Genomic DNA, 15,710 nt, shown 5'->3' on the forward strand with positions numbered 1-15,710 from the left:
AGAAATGTAGAAATTAATTTATTTACAAAACTTACTCTGATAATTTTTTCAACTTTAGAAAAATTAATAACTTTTCATACGTTATATAAATCAATCAATTAAATATAAATATATAGAAATAAAGAATATACTTCAGCCAAAATTAATAATTAAATAATAAAATATTTTTTTCAATTTAAAGATAAAAAAAATAAAATTAACAGTGTGACTTCAAACAAGTGTCACATTTTAATTAAGTGAGCTATTTATTTATTTTAAAAAATGATTTGTTTTAATTATAAAATATTGGTATAATAAATGACAAATTTGTGTTTCAAAAAAAAAAATAAATAAATAAATAATGACAAATTTGAAACAAATGATCCATCTTTTTTTCTTCATTTGAAATTGAATGTTCTATGAAAACCCTTGTTACCTTTTTTCCTTCTCCACTCTTTCTCATCTCTGTCTCCGCTTTCTCTTTGGAAGCAGCCCACTGAAGGCTTTGCACGAAAATTTCGTTCATCATCTCACCACCTCCGAGACTCTCCGTCCTAGTCCACACTCACATCCACGCGTAGGTCGTCGCCCCTCAAATCTCTCATTCTCAGGTATGTTGTTTCCCTACTTGTTTATCATTTCGGCTACTACAATTTCCTACCATCTTTCTTCAAATTATTACAGCTTTTGGTTGGGTTTCATACAAACTACATGCTTATTCTTTCCCTCTTTGATTGTTGTGGTTGTTGTTGTTGTTGTTGGTTTTTTTTTTTCCGAAAAGCGTTCGTATTGATAAAGTGTGGCTCACAAAGAGATATTGGTCTATAAATTCTATCATGTGAACTACTTTTTTAATTCTTGTCATCAAATAGCTATTACATAATTATTGCATATGAAATGTTTGATAATAGTTGCAAAAGAAACTACTAATTTGTTGTTCTGCTTCTGGTTATGCCCTCTGAATAATCTTGATCTGAATAGGGTTTCTACAAGATTTAAGTATTTATAAAACTAGAGCATACACATTGCCTAACATTTATGTGAGAATGCCATTTATGTCAGAGAGAGAGAGAGAATGTGAACCTTCAGCTCATAACCAACAGTTCCCTTTCCTTGTTCGCTTGCTACGTGTTTGATACAAGTCCCCAAAGAATGTGAACCTTCAGCTCATAACCAACAGTTTCCCTTTCCTTGTTAAATCTTCTGTGGTCTGCACATTATCCGGAGTTCACAACAAGGACAATAGGTTTCACTTGTTCTACGCAGTTTGTTTATATTTCACTTCAATAATTGGGCTTGTTTCTCAATATTGTCATCCATTTCTTAAATCCACACCCACCATATAATGTGATTCTATTTTATGAATTGGTAAGCATATAATCAAACATTAACAAAATGACTTGATTTATTCTTTGGTGCTAATTTGATATTAATGAACGATTTAATCTTTTGGTCTCGTTTCTGCCTCACACGTCCATGTTTCTGTATTTACATTCTCAGCTATTGTAGTTAAACTTAATTCAAACACATATTTTATCATTGAGTTAAGAAGTCAGTGCTTCAAAATCTATAAAGCTAGAAGCCATTTCGTTTATGAGAATAGGACATTCTGTTAAGTTGAAGAATGGCTTTTTCTTCCCCCCATCCATGTTTGAACTAAGGTTATTCAACTTTGTCCTTTTGTCTTCCTAATATTGGCAGTTGTATATTCAAGTTTTTCAACAAACTAAGGAAATTAGATTTTCTCTTTTCTTTCTTTCTTATGATTGTGCTATGGTTTTGTTTGTAAAAAGGAAATGGTTATACCACCACCAGCTAGGCCACCAAGTTTGACAAAGTATCTCAAGCCTTATGTCTTGAAGATGCACTTCACAAACAAATTCGTGACTGCCCAAGTTATTCATACACCAACAGCTACTGTAGCCTCTTCTGCTAGTTCTCAGGAAAAGGCATTGAGAGGAGCAATGGATTCTACTCGTGATGTGGCTGCTGCTGCAAAGATTGGCAAATTATTGGCTGAGAGGCTGTTGCTCAAGAATATTCCTGCAGTTGCTGTCCAGTTGAAAAGAGAACAAAAATATCATGGCAAGGTTAAAGCTGTGGTTGATTCAGTGAAGGATGCAGGAGTAAAGCTGCTCTAAACATGGTAAGGCCAAGAAAATGAAATCACTTTTCTTTTTTTATGGTTTATGTGGGAAAATCATTTTGGTCAAATGTTGTGGGGAATGTAGTTGTGTTTGATGAAAATAGTTGTTGTAATTGATCTACTGTGCTTGATGAGAAATTGTACTCTACAACTCCTTTAAATTGGAATGAAAATAAGCAAACGAACAAGGTGAAATCATTTTCTTTATTGGCAAATGAAAATCAATTTGATGTAATTTTATCTTACTACAGTAAAAAAAACTGTATAGATGGAAGTTTATGTGATAACTACAGGTGATCTAGTCTATAATTTAAAAAACTTCATCAAAATAGTATCTATTTTACTTTATATTTTTAGATTAAAGTAATTTACGGCGTAAATACCTAAGTTTAACACCCGGTTACAAATAATACTTAACTTTAATGTGTGTGGTAATAATACATAAATTATATTTTTGGAATGATTGCAAGACAGTCTTTAATTGGTCCAAGTTGTTAGATTTTTATTTTTTATTTAAAATATAATTGAAGGATATAAATAAGAAAATGACATGTGGATAATGATTTGAATACTTAATAGTTAAGTACTTATCGAAGTTTCAAATTAGTTATTTTTTTTTTATTTTTTTTTTTTGAAAATTAACATTTCATAGATTAAAAAATTAGACCTCATGGTCATTACATAAAATATTTTTTGGAATTGTTGACGCCTCGATCAAACCAGATAGTTTGTTGGCATACGTCTAATTAGCCTCGATATGGGCTACAAAATTACAACACCGAGGAATCTTAACAAAATTACAACCCACCAACAATTTAGAAAAAAAAAAAAATGCACCTACTAACATAGCTATCAATCTCCCATCTTGGTGAAATTCCTCTAAAGCATTGATGGTGATTTTTGAATCACTCTCAATAAACACAAAATTGTAGTCCAAGGTTAATTACTAAAGTCTCTAGGGCAAGTAAGCTTCACCAATGAGGGGGTCTGAAAAAGAAACATTGTTGACAGCTATCTACACAAGCGAGCCCATATGGTCACGAGCCATAGCTATCATACACATGGTCTCCCTCCCATTTCTCACGTCACAATTGATCTTAATCTAGTCCTTCGGAGGGGGGACCATCCAGTCTCAGTGGTAACAACAGGCAAAATCTGCATAACAATGCTTAATAGAGTAAATATAATGTTGTATGCTATTTAAATTGTTGTTATGTACCTTATCATTGCGAGCTCTCCAAATCGCGTCAATAACAATAGACGCATACAAGAAAATCTCATTAACATTAGCTCCTCTTATGTTAAGGTTCCATAAAAAATTCAATCAGTCTCACATTCTTGCTCCAGATTCATTGATCGGAATGAGTCCCCACGGTGACGATCACTAAAGGTGGTAAGACAAATTACAATACAGAAAGAGATGTTCTATGGTTTCATCCTCTCCCCTGCAAATAAGGCAAGTTGTATCTTTAATTTTCATTTGTTGCCCAATGATTTTGCAAATGGCAAGCGCATTAGACAGGATGCTCTACCACAAGATTTTATGGCATTCAAGAATTTTCCTATTCCACAAGGAAGGGGCAACATCACACTGAGGAGACCTGTCCAATGCTTAAATTAAGTAGGTAGACTTAGTAGAAAATTAGTGGTTTTCTTCCTTAGTCCAAACCCACTAGTCTTTTCCATTGCCATTTGGGCACCCACTTTTAAGAATAGCGGATATCGTATCTACTTCATAAAGATAGTCTAGCTTCTGCATATCCCAATTACCATTATCAGTTAGGAGATCCGCAACCCAAGTATATTCCTCCGTTGGCACCCTCTTTGGCTTAGGGATAAACTCCTGACCATGGCTTATTTAGGGGTCCTCCCAAATACGAGTATTCTTCCCATCCTTAATTACTTTGCATGCTCCTTTCTTGAGGATATGTTTTGTTTTGACTACATTCTTCCAGAATTAGGAATTAGATTCTTTGCAAAAGCTATTGAGAAAGTCTTCTCCCCTCATGTATTTGGCTCTAAGCATTTCACAACATAACAATTTATGATCATTCAACAGATACCATCCCCACTTGGCCAGGAAGGCCTAGTTCATCTCCAAAGACTTATGAAATCCCAAACCCCCACGAGCTTTAGGAAGACATAAACTATCCCAAGACCTAAGGCAAAGGCCCTGGTCATCTTTATCACTACCCCACCAAAAATTTCGCACCAAACCATTAATTTTAGTAGCCAATTTCTTGGAGAGTCTAGTGGTTTGCATTGAGTATACCCAAAGACATCCAACACTACTTTACTTTGTGGTTTGAAGTCTTTAATATAGTCATCTTCAAGGAAAGTGGCGTTTGTAGAAACAAACACTTTATTATCCTTGTGACTATAAAATAGTCCACCCCTAGTCTCCTTAGAATTTCTGACAAGAAAGAAAATCTCAGTTCGCGCTTCTAGTTTGCATTTTTTCTTTCTTAAGACATGAGCAGGGCACCCCCAAATCCTATAATGGCGTAAACTAGGTATACGACCATTCCATAGTTCTACAGGTGTCTTAGGGACTGCTTTAGGTGGAACAACATTTAAAATGTCATTAGTCGTCTGAATTGCATATCCCCAGAAGGACGTTGACAGGGTTGAATAGCTCAGCATAGACCTGACCATTTCTAAAAGTGTAAGATTTCTTCTTTCTGCAACTCCATTTTGCTGTGGAGTGATAGGAGCAGTATATTGCGATTCAATTCCAAGTTCAATTAAAAGATCTTTGAACTGCATATCCATATACTCTCCACCCTTACCAGTTTGCAAGATCTTTAATGTTTTACCTAATTGGTTTTGAGCCAAAGCATGAAATTCCTAAAACTTCTCAAACGTTTTAGATTTCTTCTGCATTAGGTAAAGAAAACTATATCTAGAGAAATCGTCAATGAAAGTGACTAAGTACTCATAACCTCCTCTGGCTTTTACATTTAGAGGTCCACAAACATCTGAATGCACTAACCCAAGAGGTTCTTTGGCACGCTCTCCCTTTGTAGAGAAAGAACGCTTAGTCATTTTTCCTTCTAGACAAGATTCACAAACTAGTAATTCACCTAAGATGATATTTTTCAATGGACCCTCTTTGGTTAACCTGCGAAGTCTATCATAGCCTATATGAATTAGTCGTAAATGACATAGATATGTTTCATCATTATTATCAATCTTTTTTCTTTTATGGTTTCTAGGTTTATCAATATTGAAAAGTTCGTTATTAAGCATAATTTGTATATCCGATCTCAAAACATAAAGCCCTTGCTCCATGTGCGCAACACATAATTGAAATCCATTACGAGAAATAATGCAAATGGAACTCAAAAAATTCAATTGATAAAATTGTGTTTGTAAACATGAAACACTAATCAAGTTTCTACTAAAATTCCGAATAAACAAAACATTATCTAAAACTAAAAATTTCTTTTAAAACTTGAGGCGAGCTTTTCCCTTAGCTTGGACCGATACTAATTCGTCATTTTCCAACTTTGAGCTTCAACTCCCTTGGATTTAGATAATTCAAAGTTTCAAGCAACTGCAATGAAGAACAAACATGGTTAGTAGATCCAGAATCAACAATCCAAATGGATTTGTCATTCTCTAAAACACATGATTCAAAAACAAAAGTGTTACCTTCGTTCCAATTGTCTAGAAGTCTAGGACATCTTTCTTCCTGATGTCCCTTCTCATTACAATTCGAACATAGAAGAGTACGACTGTCCATTGTTTCAATATTTGAACTTGAAGAAGCAGCATTGTTAGTGTTGACTTCGCTTTTAGCCAACGACAATGAGTCTTTTTACAAGCGATAAACGATATGTCGTAATCAATATATAATAAAACAATATAAGACACATGAAATTTATAGAGGTTCAGCCCCGAGCAGTTCGGTAATAGCCTAATCCTCGTTATTTGTATTAACTCAAGAACAAGGAAGAAGATTCCTTGTCTTATTTCTCTTACAACAATATCTCTGAATATATAATTCTTAGATAATAATATAGTCTTAGCTTAGTTGCGTATCGACTTTCAATCTCTCGGTCCCCCTTGCCCAGTGAACATTCCTCACTATTTATAGGGCTGGGAAATTTGAAGAGGAAGAGTTTCCTCTCTCGTTACAATGCGCATAAACAGAAAGATCATGTGATCAATGCTGAATGCCAAGATTGTGGGATTGAGGCTGAGTACACTGATAGTGGGATCGTGTGTATGCCATATCCACGTAAGTTGATCCCTGAGTTATAGGGATTGAGCTAATGACTCATGATGCGAAAGCTGAATTCGCTAAGTGTTGAGTGCTCTACACGGATTGCTGAATATCTTACTCAGGATGTGCCAGCGAGACATCCTGCTCGGTCTAATACTCCCGAGCAGATGCTCCAAGTGGACTCCACGTGTCACCATTCTCGTGATGCCACGTCAGAGTGCAAAATTTGGGATAACATTTGCCCCCCAAGTCCGTACGGGACCTCTGAGGTTGTGTGTAGACTTCTTTCGAGCTGGCTCTACCTTTAGATTGGGACACGTGTCGAGCATGACCGTTCGAGACCCGATGTGAAGCTGACTGGGCGTCCCTTCAGTTTTCGGCTAATTAATGCTCTGACAATTAATATTTCAAAATCCGATTTTCTCTCTCCACGGCTGACGGTTGCACTCGATTACTTTTGATTTCCCATGTTCATTTTTGAGGCGGGAAGCTGAGGCGTCTGAGATTCCTTTGATGCAGTTACCTCTTTTCGTGACTTGCCTATAAATACCCATAGCATTGGCACATAAACTCATTTTATCACCCTTCTTTGTTAAGTAAACTCCAGAGCGAAAAGAGAGTTTTCTGGCTTCAAAGTTGTCGAAGTGCCTTCATACAACTGCTGGTTTGCTTGACATTGCTCGAACCGAGACACTCGAATCTTTGAGTAAGTTTCTAATTTCCTTTATGTTTTTCTTTGCATGTTTACACTTTGAATGCAACTATGCTGTAGAAAAATGTTTAGGAAACCCTAGGGTTAAAAACTTCTGCGACCCTTCTTTATCATGTCTTCATGTGGGTTTACAACCATAGAGCTTGTCTCTGAACCCCATTGCGTCTGTCTTTCATCTTGCTTATTCTAAGCTTCATGAACTTTTTTGCCCTAACTCAAGAAAACTTTTTGACTTCTTGAGTTCTAACTTTTCTTTAGACATAGCCGTTCTTTAATCTATTGAGTACTCCTGGTCGGCATATTTGCTTGTTTATCGTTTGATATTCCGTCCAACATTCATCTTGTGTGTTGTCTTTTATAGATGAACCCAGGTGAGTCTTGGAAACTCGGGCATCAGATCGACCAGGATTTGGTTCACCTTCCGCACGAGGATCATCCTCGTCTTTGTTCTAGTCCTCCTTCTAGCGAAGGACATTCTTCTGATCTTGTACCCAGCCATAGGATGATGGCTCGTAGAAAGAAAACCACGCGTCTGGTCGACGCTACTGATCCTCATGTGGCTCGGCTTGCCACTTTGCCCAGTTGTTGTCCTCAAAAGTGAGTGCTTTAATATTTATACTCGTAAGTGCACGAATCGTTTCAGAATATAATGTTCGTGTAAGTGCAAGGTCGAACCCATGAGAGTTGACTAACATCAAAAGAAACTATTTCAAACAAAATAAGAATATTCTAACCTAGCTCCAAACATTTGATGAGATTTTGGTTTTGCAAAATAAAATAAAGACAAGTAACTAAAATACTTAAGATTAAAGATGAGTGAGTATGAAAATGATTTTCAAATAAGATGTGTAAAATAAGATTATTAAGATATTAGAATCCACAAAATGCAAATTCAATAATATTTATAAGTATATTGATTCCCAAGTTTTAGATATAGTTGAAATAAATCACATTATATTTTCCAAAATATATTTTCCATTTAAGTACAAGTTATTTTCAAAAAGGTAGGATTTTTCTTCACTTATAAAATGTATAATTTCTAAGCATTAAATGTGTTACAATTTAATGGAACTACACAAAATCAAAGAAACTATATTTAGGATAAATATGATACTTTTTTTTTTGAAAAAGGGGAAACTTTATTCAAAAAGACTAGCAATACACACAAAGGCAAAAAGCCAAACAGAAAACGAGCAGCTGCCGAACCAGAACAGAGGCAGCAGCCACCCAAACTACCAACTTTTAATTACATTTAAAAAAGTACATATTCTTCCTGCAATCCTCAAACGGACCCTTACCCAATAACCTCAACTGAACAGTTTTACGAACATCTAAACTAACTCTTCTAGGGGCGGCACAACAAAGATAAAAAACACAGCTGTTTCTATTCTTCCAAATTGAGTACATTGTCGCTGCTATGACAATATTCAGCACCCGCATCTGAGGCTGCTGGTTCAGATTTTTGCACCAGTTCAACAGCTCCAAGTTAGTTCTAGGCCAAGAGAAGCAGCCCAACCACTCCATGACTGCATCTATAACCTGTTTAGTGAATTTACAGTTGAAAAAAAGGTGTTCATGCGTCTCAACTTCAGCTTCACAAACAGGACAGTGGACATTTTGAATTGAAAGGAAACGACCAAGATAATCTCGGGTCAGCAATTGGGAGTTCAAAATCTGCCAAAAAACAAATCTATGTTTCGGCACTATGAGTTTATCCCAACTAGCTTTAGCATATTCAGCCTTAGCCACTTCAATAGACAAGTTATAGAACCTTTTGGCACTGAACTTACCTCCTTTGACAGCTTGACAAAGTCTAGCTTCATCCATGTTGTCTCTTATGTTCAAAATCTTCTTGAAGTACCAACAATCATCATACTTCGTGGTGTAGCTCCATATGTCCTGAGTCCTCAGATAAATCAAATTAATCCATTTAACCCAAAGACAATCTTGTTTACTTGCAAGAGCCCACAAATTTTTAGCCAACAGGGCTTTATTCCACTTTTTCCCCTCTCGAAACCCAATACCACCAAGGTTTTTGGGAAGACACACCTTTTCCCAAGAAGCTCGATGAAGTTTACTTCTATTCCCCGAGGATCCCCACAAAAAGTCTCGACAACTCTTGTCAATAGCTGCTGTTATCTTAGAGGGGATGATAAAAATTCCCATCTAGTAATTTCTTATCCCAAGCAAAATTGAGTGTATTAGTTGAGCTCGACCCGCAAAGGAGAGGTTTCTACTCGCCCAACAATTGAGGTTCTTGTTGAGCTTGTCTAAAATAACACCACAGTCTTCAGCCTTCCATTTGGTAGGCCTGAGGTTGACCCCAAGGTACTTAAGGGGAAATCCCCCTTCTTCTATCTTCACACACTCCAAAATCTTGGATTTTATCTCTTCTTTAACACCACCAAAGTAAATGTGAGATTTTGAAGTGTTGGCCGACAATCCCGTGTCATTGCAGAACTTCACAAAAGCATCATGAGTGAGCCTAATCGAATTTAGATTTCCCTTGCAAAAGATAATCAGATCATCTGCAAAGCACAGATTAATCAAGCAAAGAGTCTTACACAAAGGGTGAAAGCCAAAACCTTTTTCATTCGAGTATAGCCGAAGTAGCCTTGTGAGATAATCCATGATCATTACAAACAATAAAGGGGACATCGGGTCTCCTTGGCGAAGCCCTTTCTTCCCTTTGAAGCTACCCTGGATTCTTCCATTTAAAAGGATATGGTAGTTTGTGCCCTTCAGACAAGTCATGATCCAACTGATGAAGCGAGAAGGGAAGCAAAGCATTCTGAGTAAATCATTCACAAATTCCAGTCAACCGTATCATAGGCCTTACTTAGATCTATTTTCATGATGCACCTAGCAAAGATATTCTTCCTTGAGTACCCTTTCAGCAAATCTTGAAATATCATGATGTTATGAGCCAACGATCTATCTTTAATAAACGCACCTTGATTACTGTCCACTAACGTAGGGAGCACTTCTGACAATCTGGAACAAATCATCTTCGAGATGCATTTATACACCGTGTTACAACAAGCAATTGGCCTGTAATCCTTAGCAGAGGAAGGATTGATTACCTTTGGAATTAGGGAGATTACAGTCTCATTCAGATCCTTTGGAAGCCTGCCACTAGCAAAGAAATCCGGAACCGCCGTTGAAACATCGTCACCAATATTACTCCAGAGACTCTTGTAAAAACCCGAACCGAAGCCATCAAGACCAGGACTTTTAGTTGTGTGAATGCTGAAGAGAGCCTTCTTTACATCATCCTTAGTGAAAGGCCTTATCAACTTAACTTGTTGTTCCAAGTTCAAACAATTCCCAAGTTTTATACAACTCTCATCTATTATACTGCTTGTCGAGCTCTTGCTTCCCATAAAAGTTTCAAAATGTTTGACAAAATGATTAACCACTTCCTCAAAGTCATCCACAACCGTGTTCCCCTTAGTGAAAGTGGTAATTCTGTTTTCCAGTCTTCTTTTCCTCATAACTACATGGAAGTAGCTCGAGTTCTCATCATTAAACTTGATCCAATTGATCTTGCTTTGCTAACTTCGAACTTGAGCCAATCTCTCCTTGGCTGTCATATATGCTAGATGTTTCTCTTTGACCAATTGCTGTAACAAAGAATTTGTTGGATTCGAGGCTGCTATTTCCTGAGCATTGCAATACATCTCTTTAGCCGACTTGTAATCAAGAGCTACATCCCCCACTTCATGCCTGCTAAACACCTTTAAAACATGTTTGACTCTATGCAACTTCTGCATTAAACTGTCAAGCCCCTTCCCAGAAACTTTTTTATTCCAACTTTCCATCACTCTCTGTTCAAAACCATTGTAGGTTGGCCAATGATTGCCAAATCTGAAGGGTTTTATCCCTACATTGTTGCACACCTGACTCCTGATTAAACAATAGCAATGATCAGAAGTAACTTCCCATTTAAAGCAAGCTTCAGAGTTAGGAAAGTCACTCAACCAGATATTATTCACAAAAACTCTATCAAGCTTTGAAAAGATTTTATCCCCAATTTCATGCTTGTTCGTCCAAGTGTAAAAGGAGCCAGAACACTTAAACTCCTCAATTTGACCCAAAGCAAGCCAATCTTGAGCATCCACAATGTCTCTATTTTGAATGGGCCTACCTCCCCATCTATCTTGATAAGCAAACATAGCATTGAAATCCCCAACAATCACCCAAGGCTCATTAGGACTACCAAGACTCGCAAGAGAATCCCAAAGGTTCTTGCGATCCTCTATCTTATTATAGCCATACACTGCCGTAACTAGAAAGCCCTTCTTTTGCCCACACACCTTAACTTTACAATGAACCAATTGAGAAGATTCATAGAGAACTTCCACATTCACATACTTGTCCTGCCAAACTAATAATATCCTTCCAGAAATCACATTACTAGAGTAAGCATTCCAATTCGAAAAATTATTAGACATCATATCTTGAACTTTATCATGTTTCACTTTAGTCTCAAAGAACGCACCTAGACAGATTTTATTCAACCTACAAACATCAAGAATAGCATTTTGCTTATCTTTTTTATTCATGCCCCTCACATTCCACCCTAAAATGTTATTTGCATCCATCAAGAGTTGTCTTAGTAGGGGGAACCATAATCTCATCACTTTCCGTAGCTTGTAATACAGCATAACCATTGCTTGAATTGACCTCTTTTGGAACCTCTTTTGCCATTTTTACCTCAGTATTTCTCACAGCTTTTTTCTTAGGAGTTAGCCATTTACTGCTTGCTTCAACATTATCCATATTCCCCTCTTTATTCTCCTTCTGATCTTCTTTTTCCAGTTGGGCAGCTTCTAAATTTTTTTCTGAAGTGTTCCCTGTGTCCCCATGATCATTTCCTTGCTCTTTAGGAGCAGTTTTCTCAGCCACTGATTTCTTCTTCCACACTACCTTCTTTTCCTTGTTACAATTGACAACCGTATGCCCCAAACCAGCACAAGCTGCACAAGTGGTTGGGAGCCATTCATACTCTATAGTTTGTTCCACCAGTTGCTTTTTCTCATTGATAAAAGAAATAGTTTTTGGAGGTTCATCCGATATCTCAATATCCACAAGAACACGAGCAAATTTCACCATAGACCTTTCTTGAGTCACTTTGTCTATCATGATTGGCTTGCCTATTGTGCTAACTAAAGCACTTAGATTCTTCTTCCCCCAATAATGCATCCCCAATCCATTCAACCTTATCCACACCGGAACAGAATTCACCATTTTCATTGCATCAATTTCAGTAGACCAAGGCCTAAGCACCACCAGTTTCCTATCAAAGTGAATAACCCCTGCTTCTAAAATAAGGTCACGAGTTGCTTCATCTCGAAAATTGACTAAAGTGCATCCAGAGTGCATCCGAACCACCTTATCAATCCCTAGATTACCCCAAATCCTCTTAACAAATCCTTCAAACACTCTTAAACGGTGGATTAGCCCCTAAAACAAAGCAAACAATTGCATTCTTCCAAAATGAAGCCTCAACTTCAATCTCTTCTAGGTCAAGCTTAGCTACAATTTGGTCACCCACTCTCATAGGTTTAGTATACGAATGTTTGGAAGAGGGAGTGGGTACCTGATTTGTTTTAAATTTGCTCCACAAGTCTCTCTTGCATCAGATTAGAAGTCAGCTTGTTCCATTTCATCAGCCCAGGAAGCTGGTCTCGAATCCTCTCGAACAGCCTGCTGCATCTCTCGAACATTCTGCTCCAAATCGCCTCTCTCCGTTCCATTCTCTGGTGCTAATTCTTCGATTGAGTCATGAAATTCCTCACTTAACTCTGGTTCGATTCCCTCTATTTGGCTTAAAGGGACATCCTCTCCTGTGATTTTGACCTCTGTAGCAGGGATGGCTGGCTTTCGGCCAACCCTTTTCTTCTTCACCATGGGAGAAAAAAGGGCAAGCTCGCACGCCTTGTCTATTTATTCTATTTATTACTAAAGCGAAAGTTAAAAATATGATACTTATGTTCTAAGAATTAGATGTAAACAATTTAATGGAAGACATTTAATCAAAGAATATCATATTTTTGCATAATGAAGAACCAAGTGTAACATGCTCTAACAATCAAAAATACATGATATTAAAGATGAAGAAGACATATTTTTGATAGAAAAATCCATGAACTTTATAGGACAAATGGGAAATCAACATACAAAAATAAACACTATCTAGTTACATTTTGCTTCATCATCATCTTAATAATCTTGAAAAAAAAATTAGAAGCTCATAACTAGATAAAAATTACAAAGGATAAACATACTTGACATGCTCTTCAAAATGTAGAAATGGTAAAAAGAAAATGGTAAAAATGAAATGGTAGAAGTATGAAGAGTGTGGAATGAAATGGTGTGGAATGGAGAAGTGTTTAGGGTTGAAGAGGTATTTAGGGGGGGGGGTGAAGAGATGTCTTTTGAAATGGTCTTCCAACACCATATTTATAGGCAAAATTTGAGGATTAAATTAATCAAAATAAAATAACTAAAATGATTAATTTAATTAGTGTTGGGAAGAGAATGGATAAATAGAGTATGTGTAAGAGTATTGGAAAAAATAAATGTTTGTTTGGATGGAGAAGTAGTGAAAAGATAGGGTAAAAATAAATTAGGAATGTTTATTTAGGTGAAATAAATTGGGAAGAGAAAATAGGTATTTATATGTAAATTGTGGGAGAAAAGTGTATTTTTGGACTCTTGTTAGTGTATTTTCGGATGGGTGCAATTCCAATTAACAGCCAATTTTTTCTTCTTTTTCTTCTGCAGGTGGCGTGTGGCGTGCGCTGATTGGCTGAAGATGCTGATGGGGCGCTTGCGTGGCGGAAGCTGGGAACGAGGCAGCTGCTGGGCGCACGCGTGGCAGGTCGTGATTGGAGCTGAAGCTGATTCGTGGGGCCCGCGTGGAAGAAAAGCAGCAGGAGGAAACAGATTGCAACTCTCGGCTATCTGGGGTGTGCCTCACGCACGCTTCTGGGTCTTTAAATCTTCACACGGACGACTTCGATTGGAGCTTGCAGTTGACCGAGAGTGGGTCTCTTCTTGGTCAAATCTGATTTTCTTTTACAATTTGTATTTTTGACCCCACTTCTTCAAACTTTTTTCAATTTAAACCTAATTTCACCACCAATTACACCTAAAAATACATAAAAAATTAGAAACTAAAATAAAATAAAAAATAATTACCACATAACATATTATCACAAATTAATTATAAAAACACACAAAAACATATAAAATTACAATAAAGCTAATAAATTCAAAAATAATTTAAAACTTAATAAATTAATTAAAAACTTAAGAACTAAACCAATTTTTAGTAAAAAAAATGTGAAAAATAACTCTAATTTCTAAAGTTATCACCAGTGCCGAACAAGATTCGGCCGTCCCGATGGAGGAGGATCGTGAGGGATATGCTGAGGTTCAGGAGGTTGAGGAGCTGGACGATGCGCGTCCGGGCAGTCCTTCCGAGGCAAAGGGAGAGGAAGAGGTTGAACCCCCAAATAACAGGGAGTACAACGAGGCTGGGCAGCCAGTCGATGCTGACGGAGACGTCCTGGTTGAGGGCGTGGACTACGTCAGTGAGGAGCTTGCTTCGGCGGTTCCTCATAGGAGGCAGGGTGCCTTGGGCGCCAGGTGGGTAAGTCCTCCATCCAAGATTACGGAGGCGCACCTTCGAACTCTCGACTAGGACGGGTACTTGGGCGAGCTGGACTACTACATTCCCACCCACGACAATCGTGCCACAAACCCTGACAAGGGGATGTGCGCTTGGTCGGGGTCCCATGGCCAGCAAGGGGCGCTGATGCCCTTGCACAAGTACTTCAGGGATGTGGCAGACTTCTTTGGTCTTTGCCCGGCCCAGATCACTCCTAAGGGCATCAAGTATTTATCCGCCCTCTTCGTCCTCTACACTTCCCAAGGATGGGATGCTCCTTCTCCCCACGAGGTTGCCTGGTTCTTTGATCTGAAGTCTACGCCCAAACAAGGCAGGTCGGGGTACTTCTACTTCTCTCAGCTAGGCTTCAAGTGGTTGATCGGCACGGATGCCAAGGCCATCAGCAAAATAGGGCCTTTTGCTGATGAGTACTTCATGGTGAAGGATCCGAGCATTACCCGGACTCAGTTTTAGCAGATTCTGACATATCACCGTCCTCCCCTCACTCATGCTCTTAGGGATAGAGCTCAGAAACTTGCCCGGTTGCTGGGGAAGACAGGGATATTATCCAGTTGACCTCCGGTGATAATCTGGTGAAGTACGGGCATTACCCCGAGGACTTTTCTCCTAAGTCCGTGGCGGGGAAGAAGAGGAAGTTTGATGCTGGTCGGCCTAAACGAGCTGATCCGGAGAATGAGTTGATTCAACTGAAGCGTGAAGCTAAGTTGAAGGGAGGTGCCAGGGCCAAGCAGTATGCTCAGGAGCCTTTGAATCCTGAAGATGAGGTCGAGGACGAGCAGGTGACCCCAGTGAAGAGGAAGAAGAAACTCCCGGCCATGCCCAGGCCTGTTGAACATGCAATTCGCATAAGGGAGCCCATTTCACCTCTTCGGCCATCTGCCCCCTTTGCCAGAAAAGGGAAGGCTGTCATGTCTGAGATAAGATCAATGTCAGGTGATGATGGACT

The 15,710-nt window shown here is 38.1% G+C and overlaps 2 protein-coding genes across 2 annotated transcripts; one reads left to right on the forward strand and one right to left on the reverse strand.

The window, feature by feature from the left end:
* Positions 1-360: 360 nt before the first annotated feature.
* Positions 361-2,360, forward strand: LOC115709763 (uncharacterized). The gene is made up of 2 exons (XM_030637971.2): positions 361-590; positions 1,773-2,360. The coding sequence occupies exon 2, from the start codon at positions 1,776-1,778 to the stop codon at positions 2,118-2,120; it is 345 nt and encodes a 114-aa protein (XP_030493831.1). The 5' UTR covers positions 361-590; positions 1,773-1,775; the 3' UTR covers positions 2,121-2,360.
* Positions 2,361-11,655: 9,295 nt separating this feature from the next.
* On the reverse strand, positions 11,656-12,978 carry LOC115710779 (uncharacterized). The gene is made up of 2 exons (XM_030639129.2): positions 12,772-12,978; positions 11,656-12,531 (listed from the first exon to the last, which is right to left on the reverse strand). The coding sequence occupies exons 1-2, from the start codon at positions 12,976-12,978 to the stop codon at positions 11,656-11,658; spliced, it is 1,083 nt and encodes a 360-aa protein (XP_030494989.2).
* Between the last annotated feature and the right edge of the window lie 2,732 nt (positions 12,979-15,710).

The sequence above is a fragment of the Cannabis sativa genome, chromosome 3 (genome assembly GCF_029168945.1).
Source record: "Cannabis sativa cultivar Pink pepper isolate KNU-18-1 chromosome 3, ASM2916894v1, whole genome shotgun sequence".
Taxonomy (NCBI): Eukaryota; Viridiplantae; Streptophyta; class Magnoliopsida; order Rosales; family Cannabaceae; genus Cannabis; species Cannabis sativa.